This window comes from Carcharhinus amblyrhynchos, chromosome 3 (genome assembly GCF_965287045.1).
Source record: "Carcharhinus amblyrhynchos chromosome 3, sCarAmb.v2.hapA, whole genome shotgun sequence".
In the NCBI taxonomy this organism is placed as follows: domain Eukaryota; kingdom Metazoa; phylum Chordata; class Chondrichthyes; order Carcharhiniformes; family Carcharhinidae; genus Carcharhinus; species Carcharhinus amblyrhynchos.
Genome location: NC_137326.1, coordinates 75,559,575 through 75,577,380, shown reverse-complemented (window position 1 = coordinate 75,577,380; position 17,806 = coordinate 75,559,575). Strand labels below are relative to the sequence as shown.

Genomic DNA, 17,806 nt, shown 5'->3' with positions numbered 1-17,806 from the left:
AAAACATAGGAATTATGAGTGGGAGATGGCAATTCAGCCCTTCGAGCTTGCTCCGTCATGCAACATCATCATGGCAAAGCTTTTAATTTCTCAACATTAAAGACAATGTCTAATCCGCTTTCTTCCACCTGAGCAGACTTTTCCTCAGCTTATCGGCCCCCTAACCCTATAAATTAGTGTAGAGAGGATACCCGATCCTCTACACTAGTAGAGAATCCCACCCTCCCACCTCCTCTAACCTAATTATAAGTGTGGGGGAAGTTTTTTTTATTATATTTTTTATTTTTCTGCTGGTAATTGCTTCAGGGATGGCAGTTCAGGCAGTAAGCTGCATCTCCTGTGGGATGTATGTGGTGAGGGAATCTAGTAGTGTTTCAGGTGATTTTACTTGTAGGAAGTGTGTTAGATTGCAGCTTCTGGAGGAGCGTGTAAAGGAGCTGGAGGTGGAGTTAGAGGAACTCCGCATAATTCGGGAGGTGGAAATTGATAGGAGTTATAAGGAGATTGTCACTCCTAGAAATGAGTCTTGGGTCACTGCCAGGAAGAGGGGAAAGAAGCAATCGGGGGGACAATCCCCTGGGGCTGTTCCCCTCCAAAATAGGTTTTCGGTCCTGGAGGCTACAGTTGAGGAGGAATCAACTGGGGATAGCCAAAGGGAGCAGGCTGCTGGGGGTGAGCCTAGTGTGAAAGCTCAGGTGGTTAGGGGCTGTAAAAGATTGGGCCTCGTGATTGGGGACTCCACAGTTAAAGGGACAGATAAGAGAGTTGGAAGTAAAGGTAGGGACTCAGGGCTGGTGTGTTGCCTACCAGGGGCTGGGGTCCGGGATGTATCAGAAAGGGTATTCAGGACTCTTAAGGGAGAGGGAGATCAACCCCAAGTTATAGTTCATGTGGGGACACATGACATAGGGAGGTTAAGGGAAGGGGATATTAAGCAGAGATTTATGGAGTTGGGGTGGAAGCTAAAGGCCAAGTCTGATAGAGTGGTTATCTCCGGACTCTTGCCTGTGCCACGGGATAGTTTAGAGAGGAATAGAGAGAGGGAAAGTTTGAACTCATGGCTGAGGGGTTGGTGCAGGAGGGAGGGGTTCAGGTACTTGAGCAATTGGGGCTCATTCTGGGGAAGGTGGGACCTCTAAGAGGGATGGTCTCCACCTGAATCAGAGGGGGACCAATATCCTGGGGGGTAAATTTGCTAAGGCTATCCAGTTGGGTTTAAACTGATTCGGAGGGGGGGTGGGATTCTGAGTAGAGGGGTTGAAAGTGAGGGGGGCATAGATGGGGACTGCAGTGCACAGCATCGCAGGGGTGGGGTGGAGCAGGGTTTGAAATGCGTATACTTTAATGCGAGGAGTATTCGCAATAAAGTGGATGAACTTGCAGCGTGGATCAGTACCTGGGACTTCGATGTTGTGGCCATTTCAGAGACATGGATAGAGCAGGGGCAGGAATGGTTGCTGCAGGTCCTGGGGTTCAAATGTTTTAGTCGGAGTAGAGAAGGAGGTGGGGGGGGGGAGGGGTAGCATTATTGGTCAGGGATTGTATCACAGTGTCAGAGAGGAAGTTTGATGAGGACTTGTCTGTTGAGGTAGTATGGGCGGAGATTAGAAATAGGAGAGGAGAGGAGAGGTCACCCTGTTGGGAGTCTTTTATAGACCTCCTAAAAGTTCTAGAGAGGTTGAGGAAAGGATTGCGGAGACAATCCTGGTTAGGAGTGAAAGTAATAGGGTAATTGTTATGGGGGATTTTAACTTTACTAATATTGATTGGAATTGTTATTGCTCTAGCTCGTTAGAGGGGTCAGTTTTTGTACAAAGCGTGCAGGAAGGTTTTTTGACTCAGTATGTAGATAGGCCAACTAGAGGTGAGGCTATATTGGATTTGGTGCTGGGAAATGAGCCAGACCAGGTGCTAGACTTGGAAGTTGGTGTGCATTTTGGTGATAGTGACCACAATTCGGTTACGTTCACCTTAGTGATGGAAAGGGATAGGCATGAACCTCGGGTCAGTAGTTTTAGCTGGGGGAAGGGTAATTATGAGGCTATTAGGAGAGAATTAGGAAGCATAGGTTGGACTAGGAGATTACAGGGACTGGGAACGCCTGAAATGTGGAGTTTTTTCAAGGAGCAGCTACTGTGAGTCCGTGATAGGTATGTCCCTGTCAGGCAAGGAGGAATTGGTAGGGCTAGAGAACCGTGGTGCACCAAAAAAGTTTTTTCGTTGGTTAAGAGGAAAAAGGAGGCTTATGTTCGGATGAGACGTGAGGGCTCGGGTAGTGCACTAGAAAACTTTAGATTGGCTAGGAGGGAGTTGAAGAGTGAGCTAAGAAGGGCTAAAAGAGGACATGAGAAGACTTTGGCTGATAGGGTTAAGGAGAATCCTAAGGCGTTCTATAGGTATGTCAAGAACAGAAGGTTGGTTAGGGCAAGATTAGGGCCAGTTATAGACAGCAGAGGGAAGTTATGTGTGGAACCGGAGGAGATTGGAGAGGCATTGAACCAATATTTCTCTTCGGTGTTCACGCAGGGGGACATGGATATAGCTGAGGAGGACACTGGATTGCAGGGGAGTAGAATTGACAGTGTTGCAGTTGATAAGGAGGATGTGCTAGATATTCTGGAGGGTCTGAAAATAGATAAGTCCCCTGGTCCGGATGGGATTTACCCCAGGATTCTCTGGGAGGCAAGAGAAGTGATTGCAGAGCCTCTGACTCTGATCTTCAGGTCGTCGTTGGCCTCTGGTATAGTACCGGAAGATTGGAGGTTAGCGAATGCTGTCCCATTGTTTAAGAAGGGGAACAGAGACTTCCCCGGGAATTATAGACCGGTGAGTCTCACTTCTGTTGTGGGCAAGGTTTTAGAAAAAATTATTCGGGATAGGATTTATAGTTATTTGGAGAGTAATGAATTGATTGGAGATAGTCAGCATGGTTTTGTGGCGGGTAGGTCGTGCCTTACTAACCTAATTGACTTTTTTGAGAAAGTGACCAAAGAGGTGGATGGGGGTAAGGCAGTGGACGTGGTGTATATGGATTTTAGTAAGGCGTTTGATAAGATTCACCATGGTAGGCTTCTGCAGAAAATGCAGATGTATGGGATTGGGGGTGATCTAGGGAATTGGATCAGGAATTGGCTAGCGGATAGGAGACAGAGGGTGGTGGTTGATGGTAAATATTCATCATGGAGTTCGGTTACGAGTGGTGTGCCTCAGGGATCTGTTTTGGGGCCACTGCTGTTTGTAATTTTTATTAATGATCTGGATGAGGGTATAGTTGGGTGGGTTAGTAAATTTGCTGATGACACCAAAGTCGGAGGTGTGGTAGATAGTGATGAAGGGTGTCATAGTTTGCAGGAAGACTTAGACAGGTTGCAGAGCTGGGCCGAGAGGTGGCGGATGGAGTTTAATGCGGAGAAGTGTGAGGTAATTCACTTTGGTAGGAATAACAGATGTGTCGAGTATAGGGCTAACGGGAGGACTTTGAATAGTGTGGAGGAGCAGAGGGATCTAGGTGTATGTGTACATAGATCCCTGAAAGTTGGGAGTCACGTAGATAAGGTTGTTAAGAAGGCATACGGTGTCTTGGCGTTTATTGGCAGGGGGATTGAATTTAGGAGTCGCAGCGTCATGTTGCAACTGTACACAACTCTGGTGCGGCCGCACTTGGAGTACTGTGTGCAGTTCTGGTCCCCACATTACAGGAAGGATGTGGAGGCTTTGGAGAGGGTGCAGAGGAGGTTTACCAGGATGTTGCCTGGTATGGAGGGGAGGTCCTATGAGGAGAGGCTGAGGGATTTGGGGTTGTTTTCGCTGGAAAGAAGGCGGCTAAGAGGGGATCTTATTGAAACATATAAGATGATTAGAGGTTTAGATAGGGTGGATAGTAATAGACTTTTTCCTCTGATGGAGAAATCTAGCACGAGGGGGCATGGCTTTAAATTAAGGGGTGGTAGTTATAGGACGGATGAGAGGGGTAGGTTCTTTACCCAGAGGGTGGTGAGGGATTGGAATGCCCTGCCTGCTGCAGTTGTAAGTGCGCCTAGTTTGGGGGCGTTTAAGAGATCTGTGGATAGGTTTATGGACGAAAAGGGATTGGTTTAGGTTAGTGGGTCATTGTTTTGTAACTGGTCGGCGCAACATCGTGGGCCAAAGGGCCTGTTCTGCGCTGTAATGTTCTATGTTCTATGATTTTTTTTCTCTCTAATTGCTTTAAGTTTCTCTCTCCTCTTTGTGCCTTGATTTTTTTTTTTAAAATTCTTGGATTGCTTTTGGTGTTCTCTGCTTAAAAGGCTGATACAAAGTACCTGTACAAAGTCTCTGCATTAGAATTTCATATTCAGTTTAAAGATGACAAACAATCAAAGGAACTGGGCCTAAATGTAGTGTCTGAAATAAAGGCAATTACAAAGAAGGGAAGCAATTGGCTAAAGTGGACTGGGGTAAATAAGTCGGAAGATAAATAGACATGTTTCATAATTGTCAAGAAGGGTATGTTGCAGTGAGCAAGAGAGGATTCTGCGAGAAGCTTGAGTCAACCATGGTTAACTAAGGGGAACATAAGATCCACAATGCTGCAGAGATTAGTGGTGGGCCTAAAGAGGGACAAAGAAAAGAGAGAAATTAGAATGAGAAACTAATAGAAAATATACAAACTGACTGCACAAGCTTTAAAAAGGAAGAGTAGCTTAAATAAATGTTGGTCCCTTAGAGGATGAGTGGGGAATTGATGTTGCTAAACAAAAAAAAGCAGAGCTTTTGAACCTGTTTTGTTTTTATGTCTTCAAAATGGGCAATGTGAAAAACAGCCTTAGAGTATTAGAAGATCAAAGGAGAAAATAACTTTGATCACCAGAGGAAAAATTGCTAGGAAAATGTCCTACATCCTAGCATTATGAAAGTTGTGGCCCAAGAGATGGTGGATGCTTTGGTTATAATTCAAAATTCCCTAGTTTCTGCAAAGATTCCAGCAATTTGGGAAACTGTAAATGCAGTGCCCCTTTTTAAACAAAAGAGGGAGGTGAACCTGTAGGTCTGTAGCCATAAATCTGATTTAGATTGTCAGAATCAATTATTAACAAATAATAGCAAGATATTTCAAAATATCACAATATAATCTGGGTCAACAGTGTAATTAGTTTAGGCCTGTCATCACCTTCATTTAGAAAATTAAAGGTGATCTTGAAATAAGATTCTGAGGGGGCATGACTGAGCAAGTCAGAAGATGTTTCCTCTTGAAGAAATCTAGAACTGGGGGGCATAGTTTCAGAATAAAGGACCTTGACGTTGAGGAGCAGTTGCTTCTCTTGGAAGGTTGTTTGGAGTTCTCTCAGGTAAATCAGGACATTATGAATGGAATGCCAAGCTTGGCTCTTAAAAGCTAGTAGGTCCCAGGGATTAGGAAGGATTGGAATGGGTATGAAATTATAGCTTTGAAGTGCTGAGAGGAGACTGAGTGCATTGAATTTTGATGTCAACACATGAGATTGCAGGGCATGTAAGGCCCAACAATTGAGCTTCCATGGGATAGAAAAGGATGTATGGAGAATAGTAACATGGTACGGCTGCAAAATTCTGAAGTTGAATGTAGCTAGCTACTGTATGGCCAGTGAATCATCTCACGTGCTCTTGACCTAAATCATTTTTGTTGTCTTTGGATCTGACATTTTGAGGTTTAACAAGTATTGGATCTGCTCCTGTCACCCAATACTAGCACCCAAAAACACAATCATTCCAACACTAAATGTTCATTTCTTTGTACAGCAAATCAAGAACTATACCAGTGAGCTGCGCGCCAAGCCAGAGTACCACAAGTTCCTGATTGGACGCGGTGGTGCCAACATCCGTAAAGTGCGGGATAATACAGGAGCTAGGATTATTTTCCCTACAGCAGATGACAAAGATCAAGAACTGATAACCATCGTAGGTACGGAGGAAGCTGTCAAAGAGGCTCAGAAAGAACTGGAAATCCTCATAAAGAATCTGGTACGGCTTGCTATGCTTTAAACTGCATCCTAAGTTCTTGTGATTAGCTCCTCTTGTCATCCTCCCACAGGTACAATTTGTGCATGGGTACAGTTATTTTGGTGCAGTCTGCCTTGTCCAGAGATGCTGAGACCAATTATGCTCTAAGTGAACTGTTTAACATTGGTTGGGGAGCAGGCATGGTCTGTGTGATCCAGTAATACAACATAGTAAATTTACTCACTACTCTACACATGACTGTTCTGAAAGCTACCAGAAAACTCTCCACTGGGAGACTGAAGTAAGGGGAGACAGGAAACCAGCATCCTCTACAAAGGGAGTTGTGGTGCATGGAAGCTAAATATTAAACAGAGTGGTGATGCGAGATGGTCAACACAGACCATCCACTAAGTTCAAATGCTGATCAATTCAGAGGGTGAAAAGAGAACTTTGCCAGTTTGGTTTGAAAATGTGAATCCAGATGTGAGCAGAACTCATGTATGGACATTGTTGGCTGTTTTAACAGCATTTTAAGTTTTTAAGCTATACAACTAATAATAAAATGGAATATTTTGTATAAATTATTCTTGGTGTAAAATGAATTTAACTATTCGTCTAACACCGGCAGCTTGTTGCCCAGAACAAGACACAGTCAAAATGTGTGGGTTGTGAGGGCAGATGATTCTTTACTTTCCTTTCACTTAATTTCTTTCTCTTGTAGGACAATGTTATAGAGGATGCAATGACCGTTGACCCCAAGCACCATCGATTCTTTGTGATACGCCGTGGGCAGGTTTTGCGGGAAATTGCTGATGAGTACGGTGGTGTGATGGTCAGCTTCCCTCGTACTGGAACACAGAGTGACAAGGTGACACTGAAAGGTGCCAAAGATTGCGTGGAGGCTGCCAAGAAACGTATGCAGGAGATAATCGAAGATCTGGTATGGGAGAGCTCAATATTATTGTTTGTTCATGTCGAATGTCTCATCCTAACTATAATTATAAAATCCCATTTTAAGACGTTATGGATAGCAAGTATTAAGTTTGAGTCTGATTATTCCATGACCAACTCGTTGTTACATAATATTTGGTGTCCTTTTTGAAAAATTGCCAAAAAAACAAATCAGATTGCAAAGTACTGCAGTATTTTTGAGGCTCATTATTTTCTGGAACCTCCTTCCTCAAAAGGCAGTGGAAGCAGAGTCTTTGAATGTTTTTAAGGCTGAGCGAGAGAGATTCTTGATTGAAAAGGGGTGAAGGTTTATCAGTGGTAGGTAGAATGTTAAGTTGAGATTACAATCTGAATGGCAGAGCAGGCTCAAGAGACCGAGTGGCCTACTGCTCCTGATTCACATGTTGTTTATATGATCTCCCAGCTCTATCTTGGCAGATGATACCCATACCATAAGGCACATTTCATAAAACTGACCAAATTAAGGTTGGTGTCTTTGACTCACGATAGTATCTGTTTTCGGCAGTGCCCTTGGCAGTCCTGTATCAAACCTACCCAAGCTTCAGCCTGTTTTAAAAGTACTGTAATCACATCCTGAGCCATACACTATCCACTGCCTTACTGGTTGCATCCTTGTTTCCATTTCCAACGTCTTCCATCTTGCCTTCATTCTGCGTACACTCTCTCTTTACCACTGTTAGCCTCTTGCTGCCTCTGCCGCATTTCCAATGCCACACTTCTACCTTCTGGTTTTCCCCATTCTGTCCCATCTACCTGAAAGGCTTGTTTTTGCTATGGGGTATGAAGTTGCTGGACAGAAACTGTTTGCTATTGCTGATTTTATGCCCAGCACTGTAAAGGTTAAAAGTCACCCTTTTTTCTTTCAAAAGTGTCTTAAAGTCTTAGTGTTTAATGCTGACTTTGGTGTCATAACCCAGCTTCTCTTTTACATTCCTCCTTTTCTATGCTCTAACCCTTTTCCATCTCGTAAATCACCTGAGGCATCATTTTGAGTATAGATGTAAAGATTGAAGTGCATTTTGTTGAAACTAATTAGTATTTCTGGTTCAAAACAGGAAGCTCAGGTAACCATCGAGTGTGTAATTCTGCAGAAGTTCCACAGGATGGTGATGGGTGCCAAAGGTTTGAATGTGCAGCAGATCACCAAGGATCACAATGTGCAGATCAAATTTCCTGAGCGTGAGGAGAATCCAGGTTTTGTTACAACTTTCCTATCTCTGGGCTACGAGCACTGATGTTGCTGCATTTCTCACTTGACCTTAGCAATCAGTCTTATTTTAGAATTAGCTAACTGTTTATATTCAAATTGCACATTTTACAGAACAGATTTGAGCTAATAGGCTCAACTAGCCCACACTGATGTTCATGTGCCACACAAACCACTACACTTCACCTCTCCCTTTCAATTATCTTCCTATTCCTTTTTCACTTCCCTAGATTCCCAGTAGGTTGCCCTGTTACACAGTTAAAAAGGAAAACTATGCCCTGCTGCAAAATGCCACTTAAAATTTTTGGAGAAGAATTAATGCACTGTCACAAATGGGTGCTCCACATGGTTGAAAAGGAGACACACACATCCCTATGAAATGGCGCTCGTAAAAACATTGTGGAGAAGAAGTAATACATTCTGTATACTGTCAAAATCAATTACATTTTGATAGCTTATGTTCCTGTTGCATCTTCAGCTCTAACCAAATACTAGTCTAGGGATTTTGTTGCAAGATAATAATATTATCCCTTTTAACTCTGGATTGAATTTTTGTTACTTATGCCTGACTGCAATTTTGAAATTCATGTGAGCTTGCCCGTCAACAGCAAGAGGCACCAATGGTGACAGAGTAGTTAGTACAGCTGCCTCACGTGACCAAGGTCCCAGGTTCAATTCCAGCCTCAGTTAACGAACTGTGGAGTTCGTACATTGCATCCATCATGTCTTGTCCTCCATTAGTTCCTCCAGGCATCTCTGATAGCCCAGCTCCTGAGAGCCACGTTCTTGGCTGGTCAAAATTTGGATTGCATTCTTGCAGTCAATGCTCTTCAGAGCTACAGAGCTCAACCTTTGTGTGGATTTTCTCCAGGTCCCACAGTCCAGGTGGATTGGCCATGGCTATTCCAATGCTCTCTTCACCTTCCATCTTTTGCCCTCTAAACTCAAGCTCATCCTAAATTCTGCTGCCAGCATCTCGACTCCACAGCAAGACCTATCAGCCTTGTATTCATTGACCTACATTGTCTCAATCTACTGATGTCTCCATTGTATAAAGCTCTTCCTCTTAAACTCTGGTCCACTTATGCACCCCCCCAACCCTGCTTTCTCCAACTTCCAGCACTTGTAACCCTCAGGACTTTGTTCCTTCTACTCTGATCTCTTGTGTGTTCCCCACATACTTCACCATTGGCAGCCATGCCTTCAACTGTCTAAGCTCTAAGCTAAGGCGTTCTTTCCAAAAGCACCTTCCCCTTTTAAGAAGTTAGTTAAAACCTTCCTCCCACGTGCAAGCTTTAATGCTTTCTCCTTGGCTCCCAGTAATGTTTATCCGATAAAATGCTGTAAGATGCAATTCAAAGGCTCTTCAAGGGAGCCAAAAATGCAGACCTGTTGTCTGAATTTTTGATCCACTCTAGTATTGTGAAGATTGCTTTCCCAATTGCCATCTTTGCTCTTCTGACCTGGAACAAGATGCAGTTAACTGTATACTTGAGTGGCATCTAAGAAGTGCGCCCAGGATGAGACGGGAATAAAACACTTGTGTTTTTCACAGCACATGAGCAGCAAGTCCACGAGAATGGAGAAACCAATGGAGAAGTTAAAGAGGTTGATTCCTCTGTACCTCGGAAAAATGACATCATTATCATTTCTGGACGGAAAGAGCGATGCGAGACAGCCAGAGATGCTTTGTTGGTACGTTCTAAATTGTGTAGTGCTTTAATTGGGGAGAAAGGCTTACGATACGTGATTAGAAGCCTAATAGTCAAAATGGTTTTTTATTCATTCTTGAGGCGTGGTCGTCACTAGTTAGGTCAGCATTTATAATGATTCCTAATTGCCGTTGAAGTAGCTCGTGAGCTGCTGCCTTAAATGGCGCAGGTACACCCATCATGCTATTAGAGATGGAGTTCCAGGATTTTGACCCAGTGACCGTGAAATAATATCAATCTATTTCCAAGTCAGGATGGTGATTGAATTTGGTGGGAAACTTGCAGGTGGTGCTGTTGCCATGTATCCGCTTTCCAGTGGTAGCGGTTATGGGTTTGGAAGGTGCTGTCGAAGGAGCCTTGAATTCCTATGGTGCATCTTGTAGATGGCACACGTTGCTGCCGCTGTGCATCAGTGGTGGAAGGGGTGCCAGTCAAGTGGGCTACTTTGTCCTGAAAGGTGTTGAGCTTCTTCAGTATTGTCGGAGCTGCATTCATCCTGGCAAATGGACAATATTCAATCACACTCCTGACTTGTGCTTTGTAGCTGGTGGATAGGCTTTTGAGAATCAGGAGTTGAGTTGCTTTCCACAGAATTTCTAGCATCTGAGCTGCTCTTGTAGCCATTGTATTCATATGGCTGTCTAGTTGTTTCTGGTTAATGGTAACCCCCAAGGAAGTGGCAAATTTAGTGATTGATTAATGCCATTGATTGTCAAGGGTGATGATTTTAGACTCATTCTTTCTTGGAGATGGTCACTGCCTGCCACTTGCATGAAACAAATGTTACTTTCTACTTATCAGCTCAAGTCTGAATATCGTCCACATCTTGCAGATACTGTAATGATGTAACCAACTGCAGGAAAGATTGTAGTAAAGTGGGGGAGGTGGTGGCATAGTGGTAATGTCACTGGGCTAGTAATCCAGAGGCCCAGGCTAAAGCTCTGGGGACATGGGACATAGGTTCCAATATGGAGGAATAAAAGTTATTGTCAGTTGTCATAAAGTCCATCTAGTTTACTGATGTCCTTACCTGGTCTGGCCTACCTGTTACTGCAGATCCACATCAACTGCCTTCTGAAATGGTCTAACAATCCACTCCCATTCAAGGGGGCAGTTGGGGATGAGTAACAAATGCTGACCTTGCTCATGATGCCCATACCCAATGAAAGAATAAAGAAAACATATGCCATTCTTTTTTTCGAGCTTGAGAGTAAATTGAGTTTACAAGAATCAGTCCAAAATTTGATTATTTATTAGCGGGATTAACCAATTTATTTAACAGTTTATAGCTACAGGAATTTCAAGATTCTTCACCTGTCATCAACAATATTTAACTTGTAGCTCTGGCCACAGTGGGGCCTTTCTCATTTTGATGCTTTCTTATAGGCACTGGTTCCTGTTACAATTGAAGTAGCAGTGCCCTTTGACCTGCATCGTTACATCATTGGCCAGAAAGGAAGTGGTATACGCAAGATGATGGAAGAATACGAGGTAAAAAACTGTTGTACCTGTCTGTAGCTAGCAGACTGAAGGCAAGACAGAAAGAATCCATATCGTTGGTGTTTATTGTGGAGTCATTCCTGTTAAACCTCCACTGTCTAGAATTGTATGATGTTATACTGAGGGAACCAGCCAACTGGACCCATTGGTTTACTTTATGCTCACCCCCCCAGTATTTATCCATTTTCCATCTAAAATGTTGGATTCTGTATCCATTACTATCTCTGGCAGGGCATTTCAAACCTTCTGTTTTATATTTTTAATATCATCCACTAACCTCTCACTTCAATTTTTATCCTGTGGTTACATATTTCCCCAACTACTGGAAGTAACTTCTAATCCTTCACTAATTCTGCTAACTCGTGTCGGGACTCCTGACCTCTTCTTCTAAAAAAGAGAACTTATGTTTCTCTGGTGACTCCTCACATCTCATCCCCCAAAAGCATGTTTTACTGAAAAGGTCACTGAATAGTAATGTGGAACTGGAATGTTAGTGATTTTTTTGTTTACTTCTGCAACCTGTGACCACTGAAATAATTTGTGATACAGTAGCCATCAGCAGTGAAGAGGTATTTTAAAAATGGTATATTTATTTTTTGATATTCTGAAATCTTGATCAAAGTGAGCCCAAATCTCCTCCCAGGATAACTAATGGATTTTATTATAATACTTGTTGCTGCTGCCTCATGTTCTCTTTTAAAAATGAACTTGAATATGGGCATGTAACATTTTAGCCTCAGGATTGCCAACATGTGATGTCCTTGTCAGAGTAACGAGCAGAGCCCATAAGACATAAGAGCAGAATTAGGCCACTCGGCCCATCGAGTCTTCTCTGCCATTCAATCATGGCTAATATTTTTCTCATCCCCATTTTCCTACCTTTTCCCCATAACCTCTGATCTCCCATTTAATCAAGAACCTACCTATCTCTGTCTTGAGGCAAAGAGTTCCACAGATTTGCCACTCTGGCTGAAGAAATTCCTCCTATCTCTGTTTTAAAGAATCGTCCCTTTTTATCCTGAGGTTATGCCCTCTTGTTCTAGTTTTTCCTGCTAGTGGAAACATTCTCTCCACGTCCATTCTATCCAAGCCTCGCAGTATCCTGTAAGTTTCAATAAGATCCCCCACCCCCTCATTCTTCTAAAATCCAACAATTACAGATCCAGAGTCCTTGATCGTTCCTCATATGACAAACTTCATTCCAGGGATCATTCTTATGAACCTCCTCTGGACCCTTTTCCAAGTAAAAAGTCTGACAACACCAGGTTTTAGTCCAACCTATTTATTTGATAATATACTCACTAGCTTTCGGGGTTACCCCCTTCGTCAGGTGAATGGAGAGTTCTGGCCTCAGACAGAGCATATAAAGCACAGACAGTTTAGAGAACCCCGAAAGCTAGTGAGTATATTATCAAATAAATAGGTTGGACTAAAACCTGGTGTTGTCAGACTTTTTACTGTGTTTACGCCAGTCCAACGCCGGCATACCCACATCATGACCCTTTTCCAAGGCCAGCACATCCTTCCTTAGATATGGGGCCCAAAACTGCTCACAACACTCCAAATGGAGTCTGACCAGAGCATTTATATAGCCTCAGAAGTACATCTCTGCTATTGTATTGTAGCCCTCCCGACATGAATGCTAACGTTGCATTAACTTTTAACTTTTGACTGGACCTGCACGTTAACCTTAAGAGAATCTTGAACAAGGACTCCCTTGTCCCTTTGTTTCTGATTTCCTAAGCATTTCCCCATTTTAGAAAATAGCCTGTGTCCATTCCTCCTTCCAAAGTGCATAACCTCACACTTTTTTCCACATTGTATTCCATCTGCCACTTTGCCAACTCCTAACCTGTCCAAGTCCTCCTGCAGCTTCCTCAATACTCCCTGGCCCTCTACCTATCTGTGTATCATCTGCAAACTTAGCGACATTGCCTTCAGGTTCCTTGTTCCAAATAGTTAATATATATTGTGAAAAGTTGTGGTCCCAGCATCAACCCCTAAGGCACACCATTAGTCATAAAGCTGCTATCCTGAAAAAGACCCCTTTGTCCCTATTTCTGCTTTCTGCCAGTCAGCCAATCCTCTATCCATGCCAAGATCTTGCCCTTAACACCATGGGCTCTTATTTAACAGTCAGTCTACTGTGTGGCACCTTGTCAAAGGCCTTCTGGAAATCTAAATAAATCACATCCACCGGTCCTGATTTAGATAACTTGCTTGTTACCTCCTCAAAGAACTCTAACAGATTTGTTAGACATGACCTCCCCTTGACAAAGCCATGCTGTCTCAGCCCTATTTTTTTCATGCACTTCCAAGTACTCTGCAGTCTCCTGTCTAATAATGGACTCTGAAATCTTGCCAATGACCGAAGACAGGCTAATCTGCCCATAATTTCCCAACTACTGTCTTCCACCCTCCTTTAAACAGTGTTACATTAGCTACTTTCCAATCCTCTGATACCACCCCTGCTTCCAGTGGTTCCTGAGAGATCACCACCAATGCCTCCACAATTTCCTCAGCTATCTCTTTTAGAACTCTGGGGTGCGGTCCATCTGATCCTGGTGATTTATTCACCTTCAGACCTTTTCAGTCACCCCAGAACCTTCTTTTTAGTGATGGCCATTATACTCACCTGTGTTCCCGATTTTCTCCTGGGACTCTGACGTCCCACTGGTGTCTTCCACCATGAAGACTGATGCAAAGTAACTATTCAGTTCCTCTGCCATTTCTTTACTTCCTATTATTACTTCTCCATCCTCATTTTTCAGTGGTCCAATATCTATTTTTGTCCCTTTTACCTTTTTTATATACTGGGGGGGAAAAAACTCTTCCTATCTTTTATATTACTAGCTGGCTTGCACGCATTTCATCTTTTCCACCCTTTTAGCTGTTCTCTGCTCACTTTTAAAGGCTTCCCAAGCCTCTGGCTTCTCACTAATCCTTGTCACGTTGTATGTTTTTTCTTTTGCATTTATGCTGTCCTTGGCTTCTCTTGTCAGCCATGAATGCCTTGCCCTCCCTTGAGCATGTATCCTCCTTGGGATGAATTTCTATTGTGCCTCCTGAATAACCCCAAAAAACACCTGACGTTGCTGTTCCACAGTCTTCTCTGGTAGGCTCCTTTCCAATCAATTGTGGCCAGCTCCTCCCTCATGTCTTTGCAGTTACCTTCATTTATTTGTAATATCGTTACATCTAATTCTCAAACTGCAGGGTAAATTCTATCACATTGTGGTCACTGCTTCGTCAGGGCTCCTTCATCTGAAGCTTAGTAACAAGTACATAAGAACATAAGGAATAGGAGCAGGAGTAGGCCATCTAGCCCTTCGAGCCTGCTCCGCCATTCAATAAGATCATGGCTGATTTGAAGTGGATCAGTTCCACTTTCCCGCTTAATTCCCTTATCTTTCAGAAATCTATCTACTCCTGACTTGAATATATTCAACGAGGTAGGCTCCACCACTTCAATGGGCAGAGAATTCCAGAGATTCACCACCCTTTGAGTGAAGAAGTTCCTCCTCAACTCCTCCATTCTAAACTGCTCCCCCCCCCCCCCCCCACTTTATTTTGAGGCTGTGCCCTCTAGTTCTGCTATCCTTTCTAAGTGGGAAGAATCTCTCTACCTCTACCCTATCTAGCCCCTTCGTTATCTTGTCTCTATAAGATCCCCCTTGGCCTTCTAAACTCCAGCGAGTACAGGCCCAGTCTATTCATTCTCTCTTCATAAGCTAATCCCCTCGTCTCCAGTATCAGCGTGGTGAACCTTCTCTGTACTCCCTCCAAGGCCAATATATCCTTTCGCAAATATGGGGACCAAAACTGCACACAGTACTCCAGTTGTGGCCTCACCAGTGCCTTGTACAGTTACAGCAAGACCTCCCTGCTTTTATATTCTATCCCCCTCACTATAAAGGCCAACATTCCATTCGCCGCCTTGATCACCTGCTGCACCTGTAGACTGGGTTTTTGCGATTCATGCACAAGGACACCCCCCCCCCCCCCCCCCCCGGGTCCCTCTGCACAGTAGCATGCTGCAGCTTTTCACCCTTCAAATAATAATCCCTCCTGCTATTATTTCTACCAAATAAATCAAGTCTGTCTCATTACACATCACCAAATCCAAAATTGCATGTTTCCTAGTGGGCTCTGTCACAAGCTGCTTCAAAAAACCATCTCTTAGACATTCCTCAAATCCCCTTCCTTGGGATCTACTCCCTACCTACTCCCTATCTACTTCCCAATCCAGCTACACATTAAAGGCCCCCATGATTATTGTAATATTGCCTTTTAAATGCCCTTTCTATCTCCTGATTTTTATTTTTCTGTCCCACATCCTGACTGCCAGGGGGCCTGTACATAACTCCCATCAGAGTCTTTTTACCTTTGCGATTCCTCAATTCCACCTGGGATCCATACCTCGATGGATAAAATATTTCATTAAAAATGATCAAACTGATGTTTGTCTTCCTGGGTTTGAGCAACTCTTTATCAGCTCCCTGACCCAAAGTTCCTGGTCTGACCATGGAGTCTTTAGTGGTGAAGATGGGCTGTTTACTTAAGAGATATGCCAGATAATTGAGGCAATTCTTTTTTTTTAAATTCTATTATGTTGGGTTCTTTTGAATTGTGTAGGGATGGTAACACTAGAAAGTTTAGGCAAAAGATAGCAGGAATTTGTCTGCGTCCAGCCCACAGGAGATGTCCTGCAATTGTCCTAGTGAAAGCAAAGAGGAAGGTATTTCTGTTTGTGATTTGTGTATTCTGTTTGTGTTAATTAACTGTGATAGAGGCATTAACAGCCTTAGGTGGTCTCCTGCCACCTTGTTTGATTGTCCTGGGGAATCGGGGATTGATTTGCAGATTTCTCTTTCTCAGTTGATTGGTTAGGGGATGTGATTACCCAAGCATTGATGCAGGTTGGGTTTGATGAGCCTGCTGACCGTTGCTCATCTTTAATTTCACATGTTAATATTCACAAAGAGCCACTTCAGGAAATGTTTCTGGCCGGTCTCGAACCAGGGACCTCTCACCTGCGAGGCAAATGTGATAACCACTACACTACAGAAACATAGTGGTAAAGCAAGCTTCCACCAAGACTTGCGAGCCATTCTGATGACCTGTTACCAGAACAGCTTAAGCTTTGAGTTGCCTACTAGTGCCTTCAATTTTAAAATGTAGGTTGTACATTTCCTACTAAGTATAGGAAATATTAAATATAATCACCTCATTAGGCAAAATTTCATTTTGGCCCATGTTTTAAGATGTAAAATACACCAAGTAAATAGGTTTCTTTACATTGAAATCTCTTTGTAGTCTGTAATGTGAGTGTCCATCATTTCAGAAAGCCAAGCAGTATTGGTAAGTTTTCCTTTTGTGGGATTTTTAAAATATAGGTAAACATTGCTGTCCCCCCTCCTGAGGAGCAGTCTGACACCATTAAGATCACCGGGTTGGCTTCTCACCTGGACCGCGCTCGGGAGGGACTGAATGAGCGAGTCAAGGAACTGCAAATGGAGCAGGAGGACCGGGTAAGCCTGTTGATGACATCTGAATTAATGTGTATGGACTCCGTAAGTTACCATTGTTCATGCTAAGCCAGCATGTTCAGTGTAGCCTAGCATAGCTTGTACTGTAGTGCTTTGTATATGGTAAGACAGTTACTCAGAATGACCGTGGCTTGTATGGTAAGTATAGAAAAGTTAAGGTGAGCTAACTGACATGTTTAAGATTGATGCAAGCAATTGATAAGGGAGGAAGAAAGAAACTATTTTCTCTAATGCAACAGTCCTGATCAAGGAAGCATAACCTTAAAATTGAACCTAGACCACTAGGTGTGATATCAGAAAACAATTCTTCTCAGGGCAGTAGAATTTCTCTCTCGAACCTATTGAGGTTGAGTGAGCCAGTTGAAAATTTCAAAACTGGGATTGATTTTTGTGAACTAAGGTATTAAGGGACAGAAAACTACAACTTAAACTTAGTTCTGTAATATTTGTTTGAAGTATTTTCTTCCCTGTTTGGAATGCTTTCTGGAAGGACTGATTTTCAGTGAGCAGGTATGGGGGAGAGGGGATCCAAGGTTCTGAGCAACCCACTACTAATCATTGTTATGCCATTGCCACCCATGTTGTGGATGCCATGTGATCAGATTAAAATGGGTTAATTTTCAAACTATTTCCAGTTAAATAAAGTCTGAAGCCATGTTGGGAATGCTGAGTGTTTGATCATAATGATTTGATGACTACCTCTGAGTACAGTGTGTGCATTTCCTCAAACAAAAATGTTGAGCACCTTTTTGTATTTCACATGAATTTGGGTTAGTAAAAGGCTGGGCTCTGATCTGGTTGGGTTGAGTTTAATATGTTGGAGTGGGTTTGAAGCAATTCTCTTATTGGGAGTAGTGAACAATTTTTTAAAAAATTGTGATCACTTCTCCCAAGTAAGGATCAATCTG

At 43.0% G+C, this 17,806-nt stretch overlaps 1 protein-coding gene across 2 annotated transcripts in view; it reads left to right on the top strand.

Annotated features, from left to right (window-relative positions):
• Positions 1–17,806, top strand: part of hdlbpa (high density lipoprotein binding protein a) — an 80,663-nt gene that overhangs the window by 53,422 nt on the left and 9,435 nt on the right. The window contains exons 18-23 of one of the 2 annotated variants that reach the window (XM_080185332.1): positions 5,758–5,979; positions 6,680–6,898; positions 7,986–8,109; positions 9,693–9,832; positions 11,236–11,340; positions 16,746–16,880. In XM_080185332.1, the coding sequence (XP_080041458.1) occupies positions 5,758–5,979; positions 6,680–6,898; positions 7,986–8,109; positions 9,693–9,832; positions 11,236–11,340; positions 16,746–16,880 (945 nt within the window). Of the gene's footprint in view, positions 1–5,757; positions 5,980–6,679; positions 6,899–7,985; positions 8,125–9,692; positions 9,833–11,235; positions 11,341–16,745; positions 16,881–17,806 lie in introns of both variants that reach the window. The other variant, XM_080185331.1, reaches the window with a different exon arrangement.